Here is a 17,766-nt window from a genome sequence, read left to right on the forward strand (position 1 = left end):
GAATTCTAACTGACTGAGCATTTAGCCGCTCTAGGTGTCAGCCTCAAGTGGCCATTCAAGGAACTTCACTTTTTGGCATTACAGCACTGGCTTCATGTTTTTAGCCCATGGTTGTTCTTGTGTTAAGCCACGGTTTCAGGAGGCTATACAGATGCTATATCTTACTGACTTACGTGATCCTCAAACTTTTCTTATAGCGCAACTACTACATTCTCACATGCTTAGCGTACACAAGATCTGCCTGCATCACGTTCGGGCTCTGTCACATTGCAGACATGTTCACTGGGTCAGTGTCCTTTGCATCATATGTGTTGCTCTTTTCCATGCACTGCTATCTTAATGTGCTGGATCTATTTTTTGCCAGAGTGGCTCGCATCTCTGAAGAATGGAATTTACTTGGAATGTATATAAGCTGTATATTCTGGTTATTCACTTAAAATGAATTTGTAATGATGCACGATTTGTTTCTGTCTTTGTACATATACAGCAGTGAGAGAGGGAGATGAGTGAGGCCGAATCTCTCTCTAAACCTCCATTATGTTCCCCCTGCCCTCACCTGTACTGTGTTTTCATGCAGCCAAATTTAAAATATAGTCATTCTCATTTACATCTTTTTTTCTGTTCCTGTTATCAGACAACAGAACGAGTGTGAAATCTGATCGCAGCTAATAAATACTGTGTTGACCAGCAGGAGTGCTGCAGCTGCAGAACATTATTATTGTATGATCACAACATCATCAGACAAATCACAACATCACAACATCATCAGACAAAACAAACAACTATATTGACGTTTAAAATGAGTGTTCTCAGAGGAGTTTTGAAGCAACAAAAATTTGTCATATCCAAGTAGCCAATTAGCATCTGTCGCCACATCTAAATGAGCAGCTAACGTGTATTTATGCCTGTATAACACAGAAAATGCTGGCAAACAACTCTAAACTATATTATAAGTGAGGCTGCCAAAGAACAGACGCTCCGCTTCTGAAATGTTTCCAGTGGACATTGAAACTGTGACGGAGCCTGAGCACAGCTGGAATGGGACGCAGCCAGATGCTGTGTACATTTACTGTTATTTTGTGAAATGTCTCAGTCTACTAGATGGATTGGCACAATATCTTGTGTAAACATGTGTTCTTCCTGGACAATATACTCTACTTTTCAGCATGTGGTTGATGTCTGTGGCTTTAGAGGACATGTTTTTAACAACTATTGGACATCTATTTCCCACACAGGAAGAATTGTAATAATTTTATGACCCCTTGACTTTTCATTTAGCACCATCAGAGCTAGTGACATTCCCATCATAGTCTGTGGATGGCTTTTGACATGCTTATGTTTGCACACAGAACACTTAACCAGATCTAATCCAAGAGCAAATAACTGTAATATATTAATAAATTGTTTGACTATGTTGTAGCACCACATAACATCGGAGCTCTACGTCCACAATGAATCCATTAAATATGCACTTCTGTTGCGTCATGTAAATAAACCATGTAGCTATCAGCTGTGGGCCCGAGATCACAAAGGAGACATAATCACTTAAAAGTCTACTTGCCATCTTCTGCTATCTAATAGAGAATACCTCATTTCAATGAATTCAGAATGACTTCATGAATCAGCTGTTCGTCAGTTGCAGAGTTTTTAAAGTGAGAGACGGGAATAATTAGCAAAATAGCAATCAACAAAAACATAGCTCAAAACGGCAGTTGCAGCCAGTTAGCACATCTCTTTTGTCAGCTTCAAATCCAAAATGTTGTCTTATTTGCGCAGTTTTAGTTTTCGTGAGAGACTAACTCTGCCATGTCGTCACCCTCCCCAAAAAACAGATGAATTTTCAAGTAAACACAGACCAGTTGTCCCCCTCCCACCTCTACTGAAATCTGATCTCCTTCATTATGCTGACACCTGCCTGCGCTTGGATGTAAATGGCACACAACCCATCAGAAACTGATGGCACCGTCTGAGTCTGAGTATAAAAATAATATATTAATCACATTGTTTTGTTTCCTTTCACTAATACTACATGAGTTGGATGTAGCACTGTGAGGTAGCGTACTTTTTAATTTGGCAGCGCATGTCATAATGATAAATGCCAGTTCAGCCAGTTCACATAAAATCAAACTGGTTTAAGCATGTACACTGGACTGCACTGGCAAAATCAGAAATGAACCCAGCTCTAATTTGGATGGAAACCTAATACTGTGAGAATGTTAGCATGCTGACATTAGCCTTTAGCTCAAGGCATTGCTGTGCCTATAGCCACGAGGAAAACAAAGAAGATGAAGATGCTTGGTCTTTTGTGCATTAAAAAAACAAACCTGAAAAAGCCACAAATACAAATGTACTGAAAAAACAGTGAGCCATAGCAAAGCCTTGATTCTCATCCCGGTGCTCATTAGCTCAATTACTGACTCTCCCAAGTTCAGAAACCACATTGGACTTAAGACACTCAAACTACCAGTGCAGGTAAAGGAACGAAGACAACATACATTGAAAATGCTAAAGACAGTTTATTAGTAGACACTCATCAGCCAGAAATAATAACCTCCTGAAGAATGTCTTCCTGAAATACACCATTTGATTGGCAGTGTAAAATAAGGCAAAGGGCTTAAGATCATATTTTATACACTTTTGCACCAACAATAAACAGTTATACATTCACTTGTTATTGTAATCACGCTTTTGATAAATCTGTCCATATACCCACACATCAAGAAAACTGTATTAGCAGGGGCGGGGGCAGGGACAGACAGAGAATTTGCAGTAATACTCATCAAAATGCAGTAGCTCTTTTTGGCCAGATATTAGCTATACCTACATAGAATCTAACCCAAACCTAAACAAAGATTAAATTTTTGGATTTGCAAAAGCCAACACAGTATACTGACAAAAGTTCATACAATTACCATCACCGTGAAAGGGTACTACCACCAAAATTATTAAAGGTCTTCAAAAATTGATTACAGTGTTTATAGATTTAAATAATATAAATTCCCTCTTATGCATTGGCAAATACATCTCTTTATGAAATATTTTGTTACATAAAATACATTTCCAGTGAGCTGTAAAGCGTATAGCAGAATAGTGACTGTTAATTTATAGGAGACCAGCCGGGGTGTTCCCAGCATCACACTAGATGAAGTTCATCTTTGCATCCTGCCCTCTTAAAAAATATACAGCTTTGGGTTATAGCCAGACAAGTTATCTTGACTGGCACATCTTCATTTGCATCTATGATTTTGGGGTCATCCTCATCATGTGTAGTCAATTCTTCATCACACTCACTGTACAGTAAGCTTAAACTGTAAACCAAAAAGATTTAAACTCAACTTTCATTTGGAGAAACCTCGGCTTACTTCTCCATTCAGTCAATGTAATCTTGGAGATTTACAGTACGTGATTAACTGGTGAATGGTTCTGTTCTTTTTTTTTTTTTTTACCTCATATTATTGTACCTTGGACTATTCAGTCTTATAAAGGGTAATACAGCCTGAATTTCAAAAAAAGTTTGAGTTCTCAGGACCTAAGAACTGCCAGTCTATGTGCAGGTTCCTCTAGTGCACATTGTTAATGTGACCTGGCCTACAACAGGTAGTACTTTAGGGCCAGGTGGGTGGTGTGTTGGGGATATAGCAATATAATAAAGTGACACAGGATACAATACCTTCAATTTGTGTTTTTAGCAGTGTGTGTATATATGTTCCAAAAAGATGAAGGAAAACAGGTCTTTCCATACAACACAAACACACGTGTGCACACACATACTTGTTTTCTTGAGGGTACCATGTATTTTTGGGCCAAATGTGGGATCCACCACCTCTGTAAAATATCAGGCAAGATAAAGAGCACGTGCACGCACGCACGCACGCACGCACATGCACACCATACATACATACATACATACATACATACATACATACATACATACACACACACACACACACACACAGTGGAGTTGCTATGGGTAAAAATGTCATTAGCCATGATGGGTAACCAGGTGGAATGCAGCTCATCTGTACAGGGTCTATTATCTTAATGAGAGACCAAACAGATCAGAGACAAATTAATTAAAGAGCTAATTTCCAAAAATGTACATATCCATTTCATTAAAAAAAAAAAAATCTTTTGCTACCCCCAAAGCACCGAGTGCTATCAATTCATATATCAAATATGAGTTATCTTCTGCACTTTAAACGGAACCACAAATGTCTGCAGTCATTTAGTTTCTTGGGAGTTTGACCTGTGGTTTTCAGCTGGTGGATATTTTATTTTGGAAAGAAACTCTTCTGTTACACAACAACTCTACACTGTTATTACTGAAAGAACAACAAATGACACTGAAAAAGAAAGAAACATACCTTCACCATAAGCACTGAATATATATATTTTAGAAAGACATAGAAAAATATATAGTCATCTGAATGCCCATTATACAATTTACACAGTAGTGTCAGAAAAAAGCCTATGTGTTGGTATAGAATAGATGTGATACATACAGAGGGCATGAAGTTACTGATGGTGTTGCATTTGTAAGTGATAGCTGTTCAGAAGGTGTTTAGTGTGATAGATGATAAAAAATGGGAACACTCTTTTCTTTATCTCATCCTCTAAAAATGTACAAATCATACATTTTTACATTTTTAGACTGTTGTGAAACCAATATTGACTTTTACCCATTTGCTTGCCAATGCTGCCAACAGAGTCTAGAGACTAAATGGTTAGTAAGTTTGTCATACTAACAGGCATTAGGAGTAGGGATGTCCCGACCACATTTTTTGCTCCTAATCTGACACATTTAATGTTGAGTATCTACCGATACTGAGTTCGGATCTGATACTTCCATTTTCTTAGATAACAATTTGACTGAATGAATCCCTCTGCAATGCATTTAGAAAAAAAAACAAACAAAAAAACTACATTCAAGTTGTTCCTTAAGGGTTTTTTTTGTTTTAAGAGTATTATCACTTATTTATTTTACAAAATAAAGCATAAAATAACACCTCTAATCCTTTTGGCCTTGTTGCTGCCTCGAGGGAATTTCTCCTTTTAAGAGTACTCTCACATCTTTGTTGCTTTGGTGCAGCCTCAGTTACCTGACTGAACTGTTTTTTCATCATCTACACTTACAGTGTGCAAAATACAATTCATTAATAAATTATCTATATTGGCCTTTGGCTTAAGGGGCTTTTGATGCACTTGTAGTGGCATGTGAACGCAGTTATTATAAGCTCTGCACCACTGTCTGGCTCTACTCTGAGCAGGGCAGAGAAACACCATGTGCCATAAGCAAAACTGAGGAAACTCTCACATTGAGCTGAAATGAAACCAATGCTCATAACTTCAGTAAAAAACAGATATTAAAAATCTTATACTGCGCTTCGTTTATGACGTGGGGTGTTTTACCAGGGGTGGGACTAAGCCACTGCTCTTTCACATAGGAACTCTGCAGAATGGAGAGAAAGACAGACAGCAGAAAGCTGACAAAGGCTGCACTCTGCCTTGCTGTGCATTGAAGTTAAAATACCTGTGTGACAACTTACATAAAACAGACCATTGGATCAGGCTCTATCAGCTCCATAAGCTCAATAAAGCTGATCCTGATCAGTCAATAATTGCCTTGAACGGTGTCAATACCAACCTTTCAGATCGGATCGGGACATCCCTAATTAGAAGATCCTGGCAGAAATGCTTTGCACCTTTCAAGTACCTAGATGTCTTGCATTTAACAACAGCTACTCAAGTAAATAGCTCTGGTGATGGGGGGGGGGGTTCCTACAGCACATGTATGTGTTAGACTAAAGCACAAACCTAACTGACAAAGTTAGAAATACAAAAATGCTACAGTAAGTGCACACAGCTTCCAGGTGGGCAGCACTTGACACATTTTAGAGATTTATACTATTTATAGTGTTAAGTTTTATGTTTAGTAAACCCATTTACATGTAATATCTGTATTAGTATGCACTGATACATAGAGGTATACTGATGCCTAACCTGCTGTGAGTCAAATAGTAAATGCAAATAAATTAAAAATAATTAATATTCAAATGCAGAGTCCAAATTGCAGGCAGTGATCCTTACTTGATCTTTATCCAAGCTCAACCAAGGAATCAAGCAACTGTTTTCATAAATGTTGTGGTTTCATTATTCTTAAAGTATGGGATCACGCATAATATACGGCCCGGCATACAGATATCGCTTCTGAATTAGGAACGTGATTAGAACCTATATTAAATTGCATCCATGGAACACCTAGGTTGAAACAAACCATAAAATGCATCCTATTTGACTCACAGTAAGGCATAATTTAAAGCCTGTTGAACATTAATAAACTTTTTTCACGAAGCATAACATTTATTATTTTAATATTCTACCTCACTGTGTGCTAGTCGTGAATACATAACTTCCATTTCAGGACAATTTAGAGGAAAACCACATGAACCTTTTCATCACTTAGAAGTCACTGTCTGAAAATGAAGGTAATCTGGTAGAGATGTAGATGTAAAAAGCAAAAATTCGGAGGAAGTTCAGTATCTGATGTCTGGACTCAAAAATCCATGTGAGCATGTGAGTTAGCCTCTTAATGTTAAAATTACTGTCATGGTAGAGATGTAGACAGGAATGTGACTGGATTTCAAGAGTTGATGAAAGTCAGTATAAATCTTTAAAAGGCTTGGTGTAGTTAAACATCAGATAGTCTGTGTAGTAGAAGTCATAGATTCGCTGTCTCTCCAATGCACTGACCTGTGAAAAGTATTTTTCTGTAATCTCTGTAGAAGTTCTCTTGTCAGACGGGTTCCTATCTTTAAAACTGGGTAGCTTGACATTGGGTGGCGCCCCAGTCAATCGCAGGAGAAAGTTGGACTCTTCCTCCATGTTCTCAAACTTGCCGATGAAATCATAGTCTATGAGACACGGGTTGCAGAGCTGGTTTGCCTGATCCCAGTGGATATCCATTCCCACGGGCCTGTGTACGTCCAGCAGGTACTGGACAAACTCCTTGAATGTGACCCCACTGCCTGTCTTCAGGGCCTCTTTGGACGGGTTCGCTCTGTACTTTGCAATGATGGGTTTCCCAAACAGGGAGTGGTAGTAGTTGTTGGGATTTTCAAACTTGTCCCGGTAAGCCGACACCATTCTCTCCAAGGGCTCTCGGACAAATATTATTTTGGTGTAGGTCTCCAGACGGCGCATGATTCCTTGTCGGTCGTAGTAATTAAGCTCCCTGAGATGGTGGCCATCGTGGACTGTGTCGTGTGTAATGCTCTGAGCATTTTGGGCCTGGCCCCCCAGCACCATCAGGGTCCTTTTCCAGTTGGAACAGCCAGCCTTGGGTACCTGGCAGTACAACAACTTGTACTTGTCCTCCACAAAGATGTTTCTCACATGATGAGCGGTGACGGTCTTAGAGATGCTGCTTTTGTACTTGGCACACATCTCCTTCATTAGTTGCCGGCGTGCACTCTGAATATCGGCGAGCTGTTTCCACCTGTCAAGGGTGAAAGAGCCAGAGGGAGAAGGGGAGGAAGAGGAGGATGAGGAGGAAGAAGAGGACGACGATGAATCTTTTTTGGGGGTGTGATGGATTGGGGGACTTGTTTTCAGTAGTTTGCGTTGTCTTTTGGTGACATGAAGGGAGGTTATGTCCTGCTCCCGAGACCCAGGGGTGGGTGTTTGTTTACTCTGCTCCCGAGACCCAGGGGTGGCTGTCTGTCGACTCTCCTCAAAGTGTGGGAACTGCATTGGAGGGATTGGACTGGACAAGATGCCGTCTGCTGCTTTGTTGTCCTGATTATTGTCAGATTTGCCTCTCTCTTTGTCCTGCGTAGAAAGAGTCTATAAAACAATGACAACACAGGTTGTAGTAGACAGTAGTATATGTGTTTAGACAAAACACAAAAAAACAAACAGCAATTTCAGATGTTAATTTCTATATATGTGCAAGAACACAGAATTAATACTTTTTAATTAATGAAGTGGAAAATGGAGAAAGCTTTATTACCAGACACATATATACCCCACATGTATTCAGTATTCACAGAGGCCACTTGATGGTGCTGTTTCACTACACCTTAAACACAGGTCTAACTTTGTTTCACGCAAATGTCACACTACCCAATGCCATCCATGACCTATCAATAAACTGAGCTGTAATATCAAATAAATGTCTTATAAACACTTAATGGGGAATGTAAATTAGAATCATCCACTGCCTGATTACCGTCAGATGAAGCCCAGGGCCATTATGCATTCTGACATTTTATTTCAATTAAATGCTGTAATGGCATCATAAAGCCAATGGACTGGATGTATAATTTTAATTTTACAACAGACAAGGTGATGAGACCATTATGAATCTTGGCTCATCCCCCTCCTAACTTAAATGGCCATTTTCTTTCATCTTCAGGGACATCTGGAGGGGGGAGAAAAAGGAGGGAGTGGTTTCCTCCTGTCTGTTTTATTGTGCAGGGCGATCGCAGGGCAGCAACCTATGCACCAGACATCACATTCTTCAGGGTCTACACTGAGACTCTGCATGCGTTTCTCACAGGTACTGATGATCCCAGCAGAGATGAGAGCATGCAGAGGTCATCTGAGAGCAGATACAGTATTACAAGCGCTGCACGTCTGACATAGAAATCTAGTTTATAGATTGTAGTGGAGTCAAACATAATGTTGCGCTTTGTTTCTATCTTATCTCTCTGAACCTTGTAGCTATCAGTGACTTATGATATGTGGCAATTTAGGAAAAATGTTACCCCATGCAATTCTTTTTTAATTAACTTTTTTTCAGGCACACGAGAATGATTCAAACGTGTGCAAATTATTGTCTAAAAGTACAGGAACTGGCTTCAAAATACATAGTTGAAAATAAACAAAGGAATAGACAATCATAGTTAGATGTTATGTTATCTAGTAGTTACCAGTGGAATTTATTTGAGATTCTTCTGAATCCTTTTGACTTTTGTTAATAAATGCTGGATTGCTGTTCTTTTAAAATGCATTTAAACTAATTAAAAATTCTAATTACAAGAAAGGAAACATAAACTGTGGAATATATAACATGATATAACAATCTCCAGGTGTCATCACACCCTGAGAAATATAGGCCCAGAGTTTTCCATAAGCGCACACCCAGCTATGGTGTCAATAGTTTTTTTTAAAAAATTTAAAAATCCAGCTGGAGTACTTTTTTAATATTTCAAGTCACATTACCATCACTTTTTAGGTATTGGTTGTTTTTAAATCTTTTAACCAGATCAGGGGATTTAGTCGTTACATGTCTGGATTTTAACCTATCAGAGAAACAAGCTCAGTCCCCCTCTAAGTCCCTCTAAGTCCCCCACAGACATCCTGTGCCAAGAACACAGGAAAAACGCTCATTTTTTAATGCATAACTTCTTTAGTCAGTGTTTTTAGCAGTTCTAATTCGTGGGTCTGATGAGAATGAGAGATGAGATCTCTGATGATAATATGACTTCGGGAACTGAATTAACACTGAAGATCTAAAATTGTTTTTCAAAGAAATAAAAGAAAACAACTCCCATCATCACACGTCACTTCTCAGTGTCATCAAACTCTGTCTTTGGTTGTTGTTTGTTGTGCGTTTACTAGGGTTGGGTATTTTGTTTTTTGTTTTTGTTCCCCGGTGCTAAAACAATATTTCAAAAACAGCACACCAAAATGGTGTCTGAACCGAACCCTTAAAAAAAACAAAAAACAAAAAACCCCAAAACAAAACAATAGTTGACAACATTAATGAAAGGTGAATTTAAACTTGAAATTAAACAATATATTAATTCATAATAATTTTAAGTATACCCAAATACAGAATTATAAATAAATGCAAAACATTATTAACAAATTGACATAAGAAATTCTCTTCATATCAATAAAACCTCACCCAACTACAATAATTTAAAACTTAATAACATCAACAGTACTAATAACAGCCAAATTAAATACATTTTGAGTTAGGATCAATAATTGTCTCTATCTATTTGTCCATAATTTGTTAAAGAGAGGCTGAGAGTGTTGCTCTACCTTAATAGTCAACCTTATTTTTACTTAATTTTTTGATTTTTTTAAAAAAATGATTTTATTTTTACAGGGACAGTGGACATTATTAAATGTTACTGTAAATGTGTCACTGTTAGCCAAAGGCTAAATTTCAACTGCTGTCCTAAGGCCAGACAGACATAAAAGAATGAATGAAAACATGTATATAAAACAAGCCACGTGGTTAGCACATTAAGAAGATAGTTCTACATGATAGAACATAAGCAGTTAGCCATCAGACACAACATGTTCAACAAGGTTTAGAAATTAGCAGGTGAGGAAACGTTATGCACAAGATTTAAGCATTAGCAAACGAGGCAGTCATAGACAACAACACATAAGCAGACAGGACACCATTAAATACAACAAGACATAAGCAATAGCAGCCATCACACAGCCAGCCAAAAAACAATTTGATTGTGTAGGGCAAATGCAAAGACAGGTATTAGAGCGAAAACTACGCAAACCTGGAACACACACAGATAGTTAAACAGCTAGACAGATGAGGACAGACAGCGAGGCATGTGGAGGCTATGTATGAGGACACACTTGGTTGGTTTTTTTCCAGGCTTTCAGACTGTGTACATTGGAGCGTTATGTGGTACTGCGTCTTATTTAAGTGAGCCTAGGCAAGTTCCAATGGGAGGCTAACTTTGATTGGAACTTGGCTCAGGTCTTGTGGGGTTTAAGCATTTATTCACTCACAAATAGTCTGAACTGTACACACATTGCACACACACATATTGCATTTAGGGATGCACTGTAATATTACATCTGTATCAGCAAATATTAGCTTTAAAATGAACTATAGAAATCTGCAAACATGCTAATAATATCGACATGTCGTTGATACGGACCGGTATTGGCTTTAAAATTAACATGCTTTTTCTTTATTTTGCGCTATGAATGAATGAACAAGTGCATGAATGAATGCAATGAACAAATATTACATACAATGAAAAGCATTTCATGTCTCCATCTGCTGGTGGGACATCACAATAAGAGTTTGCATAATATAATGTTTCTTTCACTACAGAAGAGACTTGATGGTTGCTAAAATTAGTTAGGAAAAAAAGTGGATATGTCTATTATCGGTTATCGGCAAAATGAGCTATCATACTGTATATCGCCATATCAGATATCAGCAAAAAAAATCTAATATTGTGCATGCCTAGCTACATTTAATCTCATACTCTCGATATGATATTGATTTGGGAGGCTTCAATGCTAGGCTTGGGTATGGCACTGGGGTTTGGTACCCAAACCTAGCTTTGAAGCCTCCCATATCGATAAATCCTATGATTTGGGCATCATGTTCTCAGATATGTCTTCTTGCTTGTGAGATTACACTGACTGCAAAGTCTTCCTTTCTATGAACAAAATAAGGTCTAGCACTCCAAGGTTTGATTCACATTTGATTGACAAAACAGGTGTTCTTACCATGAACGCCCTATTTCCACCCAGCTGGGTATTGTATACACTTAAAGAAAACTCTGCAGGCCGGGTTTGACTGGGACCGTTTACTCAGTATAGTCTGACTGCCTGAATGCTCAGTGTGAGGTCAGCCTCTCTACACAGATACTATCAGACATGCTGAGAGGTACAAGGCTGACAATCACTTTTCTGCAACAGATAACAGTTGGGAGCAACCTGCGGATCTGTGTTTTGGGAGAAATGGAGTAAACATGTACCTCTCTGGACTGCCGCGGAGTGCTTCCAAGCTTCACGCCTGGGGAGAGAGAAGAGAAAAGAGACAAGAAAATCAGCACTTAAGTAAACAACATGTATTTTTTTTTTTGTCCTTGTAGGAGAGAGTTAGACGCCTCCTGATGCATCAGACGCTCCAATAATTGAACGTTTCCTATCACTTAGTCGACTACTTTTGATCCCTGGGAAAACCACCACTGCTCTACTAGTCCACAGAGGGAAGACAGGTAGCTCTATCTGTGTAATGAGCTGCCACAAGCATGAAAAGTTGGTAAATGAGTTGTGCTCCCAGTAGCAAGCGCTGAGGATGAGACGGGGGAGGAAAAAAGCACAAGAAAGAGAGGGAAAATGAAGAACCGGAGAGCCGGCAAACCAGCAAAGAGAACCAAAGTTTGAAAAAGATATTTGCAGACCAGAGGAAAGAAAGAGGCAGTTCTCTAGAAGACAGCCGGACAGTGATGGAGACATACAGATTGGTTTTGTGGCAGCCTTGGGGACAGGTGGTATGTGTATTGGCAGATGTGCGGCAGCCGGACAGACGATGTGTTTAGTGGTCTGTCTCCAGCTGGACATCTCCTTTCCTTAGGTCCCCCCATCCTGCTGATATATAATCAGACTGACAGCTCTGAGTGGGGCTGCATGGCTGCAGATGGGGGGGAGTGAAGACACCTCTGCTTGAGTGGGCTGTCACTTCCAATTTGAGAGTGGAAGTGATAGGAACCTGCATGGGGGGGTGGTGGCGGGGGAGGGCTGTAGATGCAGGTCACAACCCTCCCTAAGTGATGAGATCTGCAGAGCTCCATCTCACACTTAAACACGCCTCAGTGGGGAGGGAATAAAATGCGTTGCCCAGATGCAATGTTGTTTTAGATTAGTATGCACTGGAGAGCCCCGTGTTGCCGTCTGCCTCTGTGTGTTAAATCTTTTCTCGTCTTCATTCTTCTGAACAAGACACTGGAGGAAGAGGCGGAGGTAGGGGAAATTAAGGGGAGTGGGCTAAGGAGGTGGCTTGTGACATTTCTAATCTTGTTTGGGTTCTGCTGTGCTATCTGATCTCCTAACCCTAATCATAGCTCATGTAGGATGTGCATCTTTGTTATCAGTTTGCATTGGCGCATGTGAGACGCATGAATATTTATCGCAACACACACAGATGCCATCGCCAGGGAAACACATCCACAACAGCCACGGCCTTTCGGTGTCGGCTGTTCTAAACTGATGGAGCGGCACGAGCCCCGTGCAGCCCTGACCATCTTGTCAGGATACACGCTTAGTTATTGATCTTGAAAAGCCCATCAAGGTGGTAATTGAAATCTCCAAAGGTTTAATTGGTTCCTTCAAAGAGGTGTTTTGTCTGGCTGTTGGTACAAGTTTGTCACAGCTGTTGATGTCAATACTGTCACACTTTCCCATTCCTTGTTGCACCCACAAGCAGTGTAACACTTTAAACCCCTCATTGTGCCTGTCTGCTGCACCACTGACAGAATTCAGGACAAACATGATGTGGCACAGTTATTTAGTTTAATGTTTGACATTTATTTATATCCAGCCAAGTCCCCAAGAAGAAAATGCTGTCACTGTACATTTCTGCAAACCATGAATACGTTACATTTGCACATTTCATACGGATCATATCAATGTTTTTTAAAGTGATGTAGTATATGAGCAGACAGTCATCCGGAGGTGGAGGGGAAGATGGATGGCATGTCATGCCCAGGCAAGACAGTTAGATACCAACAAACAGCAAAACTGATTGTACTTTGGAAATTTTTCTATTTTCTGTGGCTTGTTAGGCACCTAGTGTAGGCGCTTGATTTTCCAGCAATGATAGTGGCACGAAAAGCTATTGTTTTTTACCGAGACATTGCTGTGTTTCCTGCTAGGATCTTGGCGTTAAAAGTGTTTTTTATTTTCAGAGAAATCTCTGCATTTCCCGTGGGGGTTGTGCCCCCAAAAGTTGGTATTTTGAGTCAAAGAATATCTTTTTATTAACCATAACCAAGTGTTGTTTGTGCCGAAACGTAACCACGTGTTAACCACAGGTTTGTTAAAACATAAAGTCTCAACCTATCAACTACATAATCACAAAAAATATAACATATAATAACATGGTTTGCAGAACTGTAAAATGCCAACACTGTTTTTCTGGTGACTGGGTTGTTTATATCATTTTTTTCTGCAAAGGAAAATGCTTTGAGAAACAGGGAGAATGAAATGCAACAAGGTGAAATTAGATTCAAGCCAAAGGCACTGAACGGAGCACACAGACCACCCCGTTGTCCTGTTTAGCACTCTGTGACAACAGTGTCTTGTTAAAGTGGTTTTGAAATCACATCTGACATGGCTTGATTTGATTTGATAACTCTAGGTTTAAAAATTTGCCTCAAATGAATTCTGGCTCTCAAAAAAGGATTTACACTCTCAAGTAGGGAGCCAAAATTACATTTCATGAGAGCAACATTTTTCCGTGATAAGTCATAACTGGAACAAGCAATACAACAATGTAAACTGAATTTCAGGGGGATTTGTAAACATCATTTATCTCTGTAGTATCTATTTGGTTGAAGGTAATAGTTGCTGTTTGATTGCAATTTCACACTCAGTCAATTCCACTCAGTATAACTATGCTATTGATTTTTACTGCTGCGCGGTGAAACAGTGATAAATTGTTAAGACTGGGGTCTTGTCCTGCGAGATGCAAAAAAATTCATCCTTGCAATTCCACATAGAGATGTAGAAGCCTAGGTTTTCCAAAACTAATTTAGTAAATAGCCAGTAATGCATAATAATATAATAATTTCTCCCAAGGTATAATTTGAAAGTAAGTTAAGAGACATTAAAGGTTCATACTGTATACATATATGCATGGTTACTGTATACTTTATGCGTTGATAAAAAAAAGATTCTCTGGTGCACTAATGGAAAGATTCGGGATAAATGCACCAAGAGGGAATTCAGTAATGGGAAGAAAACAGTCAACCAATAAAGCTGAAGTTGTTTTTATCCCCAGACGTTGAATGTCAAACTGCTTTGGTATCTTTCTTTAGAAGCTCTAAGGGCTTCTGGTAAATTCATACTCAAAGCGTAGATCAAAAGAGGGCCTCTGATAAATTTTGCTTTGATTCTCAGGTATTTCACTGTAATTTTTGCTGATGATGGAAGCTGATTTATAAGCAGAATCGCCTCTTGAGCCTCGTCCTCTGTTGCCCTCCAAAGTAACCTTGAGCATCCACCTCTCTCGCTCTCTCTCTCTCTCTCTCTCGGAGACAAAGCTCTCTGAATATTCATGCAGACGACCCAGCATTACTGCAAGGATCCATATAAGCAAGGGGCCACATCATTAGCGGATTCATTATCATCCTTCCCTCTCAAAGACCCTTGTACAACTCTCTGAAAGAGACACACATCAAACATAATTTTCCCTGCCACCGCCGCCGAGGAGGAGCAAAGGACAAAAACAATGTGAAATAATGAGCTTATTAAGTGAAGGATTGTGGCCCCCATGTTCTGAGAGAACTTGTTAAATGCCTGGTTTAAACCGGAGACAGGCAGGGAGCCAGACAAGGCGTGTCCTCCTCCTGCCCACTATTCAGACTAGGCAGTCATGCTGCGCCACCATAAACCTTTCATTAGTCATTCAGCACACTGAGCCACTGTGACCCCAACCAGCTGCACTCCCCTCTCTACCCAACAAACCACCCACACCTGCACTCTGCACACATGCTCCTCCTCCACTTGACTCTGTGTGGGAATACAGAGCTCTGGCATGCCGGGGTGGTTTATCAGAGGAAAAACGCTTGAGAACAGAGGTATTAGGTTTTAAGCTCTGGTCCATTGATGTTTTAACTTGTTGTGGTAAGAGATAAAACGATGTTTCAGTTGGTGCTGGAATCGTTCGGGACCGGGCCAGAGGGAGCAGCTGCTGGGGAGGAGGAGGTGATGGGTGAGCAATCAGTGATTCAGGATTGAAGACGTGCTTGCAGAGGCTCTCTAAAGACCAAACACAAGCCATCTTAAAAATTTGTGTGTATAACCATCTGAGGACCGTCTTGTGTTTGTCGAGGGAGGCTTAGAAACTTTAAAGCTGTCTTAGGTGTTCACGACTCAAAGCACACGTTTGGCCAAGAATGAATCAATAACACGTCTTTAATCCAACCAATTACCATGCACACATGAAATAAACAACCAAGAAGACTAAGAAACAGATTCTTCCCACTGAACCATGACGTCATACCAGACTCAATCCATCAGTAGGATTTAATATTAGAGACGACTTGCAAACAGACTTTGTTCTCCAATTTGATCAAAGTCTGAGTTTATACTTGACCTCTACCCTCCTACATTTATCCAACAGCTACAGTTACTACACTTTGCAGATTAACATTTTACATACAAAACATATGATCATCTTATAAAATATGATGGATGGCCATTGTTTAACTTCTCAAAGCTATATAACGTTACTAAAATGACCTCTACCTTTACGAAATGTAACATTGAAAGGGGGATTTTATTGGAGGGTTTAACAGTATGTGCATTTGTTTGGATCCATTCAATAAAGATGACGTTTAGTTCGGCATGCTCTATACGTAAATTACGCCTGAGATGCAAATAGTCAAAAAAGTATGTCTAATACTTTCATTTTGTGGAATTTCTGCTCTTGCAATGCATTAGTCGCTGTTTATCAAATATAGCGTGCTAGTTGGCTTAACCCAGTTAGCTGGTTAGTCAAGAGACTAGTCAAAAGACAACAGACTGGAAGGTGAGTCCTTCTCCTGACAGCGTTTAGACAGCCTTACAACGCAGATTCAGATGCATAACTGGGAGTACGTTAGTATTATACAGTAAGAATTATGGCTATAAGCCAAAGCTGAATGTTAACATTAAAACATGTTTGTGGTGTAACAGAAACGTACTGAACCATGACCCCAAAACTGAAGTACATACCGAGCCGTCAATTTTAAGCCAGCGCCTGCTACACAACCAGCAGAGCCACATACAGAGCTACAGAGCTACTTCTCTCCAACAAGTCTAGATGGAAATATTTAGCTGTTCAGCTGCTGAATGGTCAACTTTGTTCACCAGCTAGTCACTAACTTTGTCTGTCTGTTGTCACACGCTGGGCAGGCAGCATACAGTGGTTTCTTAGAGCTTTTTCCTCTCTAAAAATCGCAGCATGAGAGCAGTGAAACTGAACTAAAACACTAAAGCTGTGGGCTTGAAAACCAGACCAAAGCTAAAACATAAATGTTTGGTGAGCTCAGGGGGGACTGTAGATGGGTTGGGTGATAATATCTGTGGGTTTATTTTATGAGTGATCTCTTTCATATGCAAGTAGTCATGTGATAATACAAAATATGGATAATAGACCCTTTAAGTAACATTTTTACTGATAGCAGTGTTAACTATTATTTTGTTCTTTGCTGAGATATCTGGAAATTAAAACTTCTTTCTACAAACAAGAGCCCCTCAGTCAGTGGGATACCCACTCTCCTCCTGGACTCTTCAGTGGGGGAGCACAGAGCCATGAGCAAGCAACTGGCATCAGAAGACACGCCGCCTACAAAGGTTATAAAGCGTCATCGCTGAAATGTCAGATGACAAAGCCGTTTCATTGTTGCCGCATTTTGCATTGTGATACCTTCTGTAATCATTTGACATTTCTGGTTCTAACTCGATGTCCTAATTAAAGCTTATTAGCTTTAATAGTTGTTTGTTTCAAGCACGGGATAATAAATTACAGGATGTGGATTTATAATAGGGGATGTGGAGGTAATAACTATGGGAGGAATTTTTATTTAGTGTAGATCAGTGCTGTTTTCACATTGTAGCTTTGATTAAAAAATAATGTGTGTAATTTTAAAAAGTGGCTTTCTAACCAGCAGCGTGTATTAACCTGCCTCTCGAGTTCCTCTCTCCAACCCCATCATGACATTCTCCTGACCTCCTCAGCACAATTTTTACTGCATCTCAGAGGGTGCACATGTAGAAAGA

The 17,766-nt window shown here is 39.7% G+C and overlaps 1 protein-coding gene across 2 annotated transcripts in view; it reads right to left on the reverse strand.

The window, feature by feature from the left end:
- Positions 1 to 5,763: 5,763 nt before the first annotated feature.
- Positions 5,764 to 17,766, reverse strand: part of LOC121944666 (carbohydrate sulfotransferase 8-like) — a 200,018-nt gene continuing 188,015 nt past the window's right edge. For both annotated transcript variants that reach the window (XM_042488552.1, XM_042488543.1), the window contains 2 exons: positions 11,757 to 11,794; positions 5,764 to 7,842 (listed from right to left, as the gene is read on the reverse strand). In XM_042488552.1, the coding sequence (XP_042344486.1) occupies positions 6,658 to 7,842; positions 11,757 to 11,794 (1,223 nt within the window). In that variant the 3' untranslated portion in view covers positions 5,764 to 6,657. The remainder of the gene's footprint in view (positions 7,843 to 11,756; positions 11,795 to 17,766) is intronic.

The sequence above is a fragment of the Plectropomus leopardus genome, chromosome 1, assembly GCF_008729295.1.
Source record: "Plectropomus leopardus isolate mb chromosome 1, YSFRI_Pleo_2.0, whole genome shotgun sequence".
NCBI lineage: Eukaryota > Metazoa > Chordata > Actinopteri > Perciformes > Serranidae > Plectropomus > Plectropomus leopardus.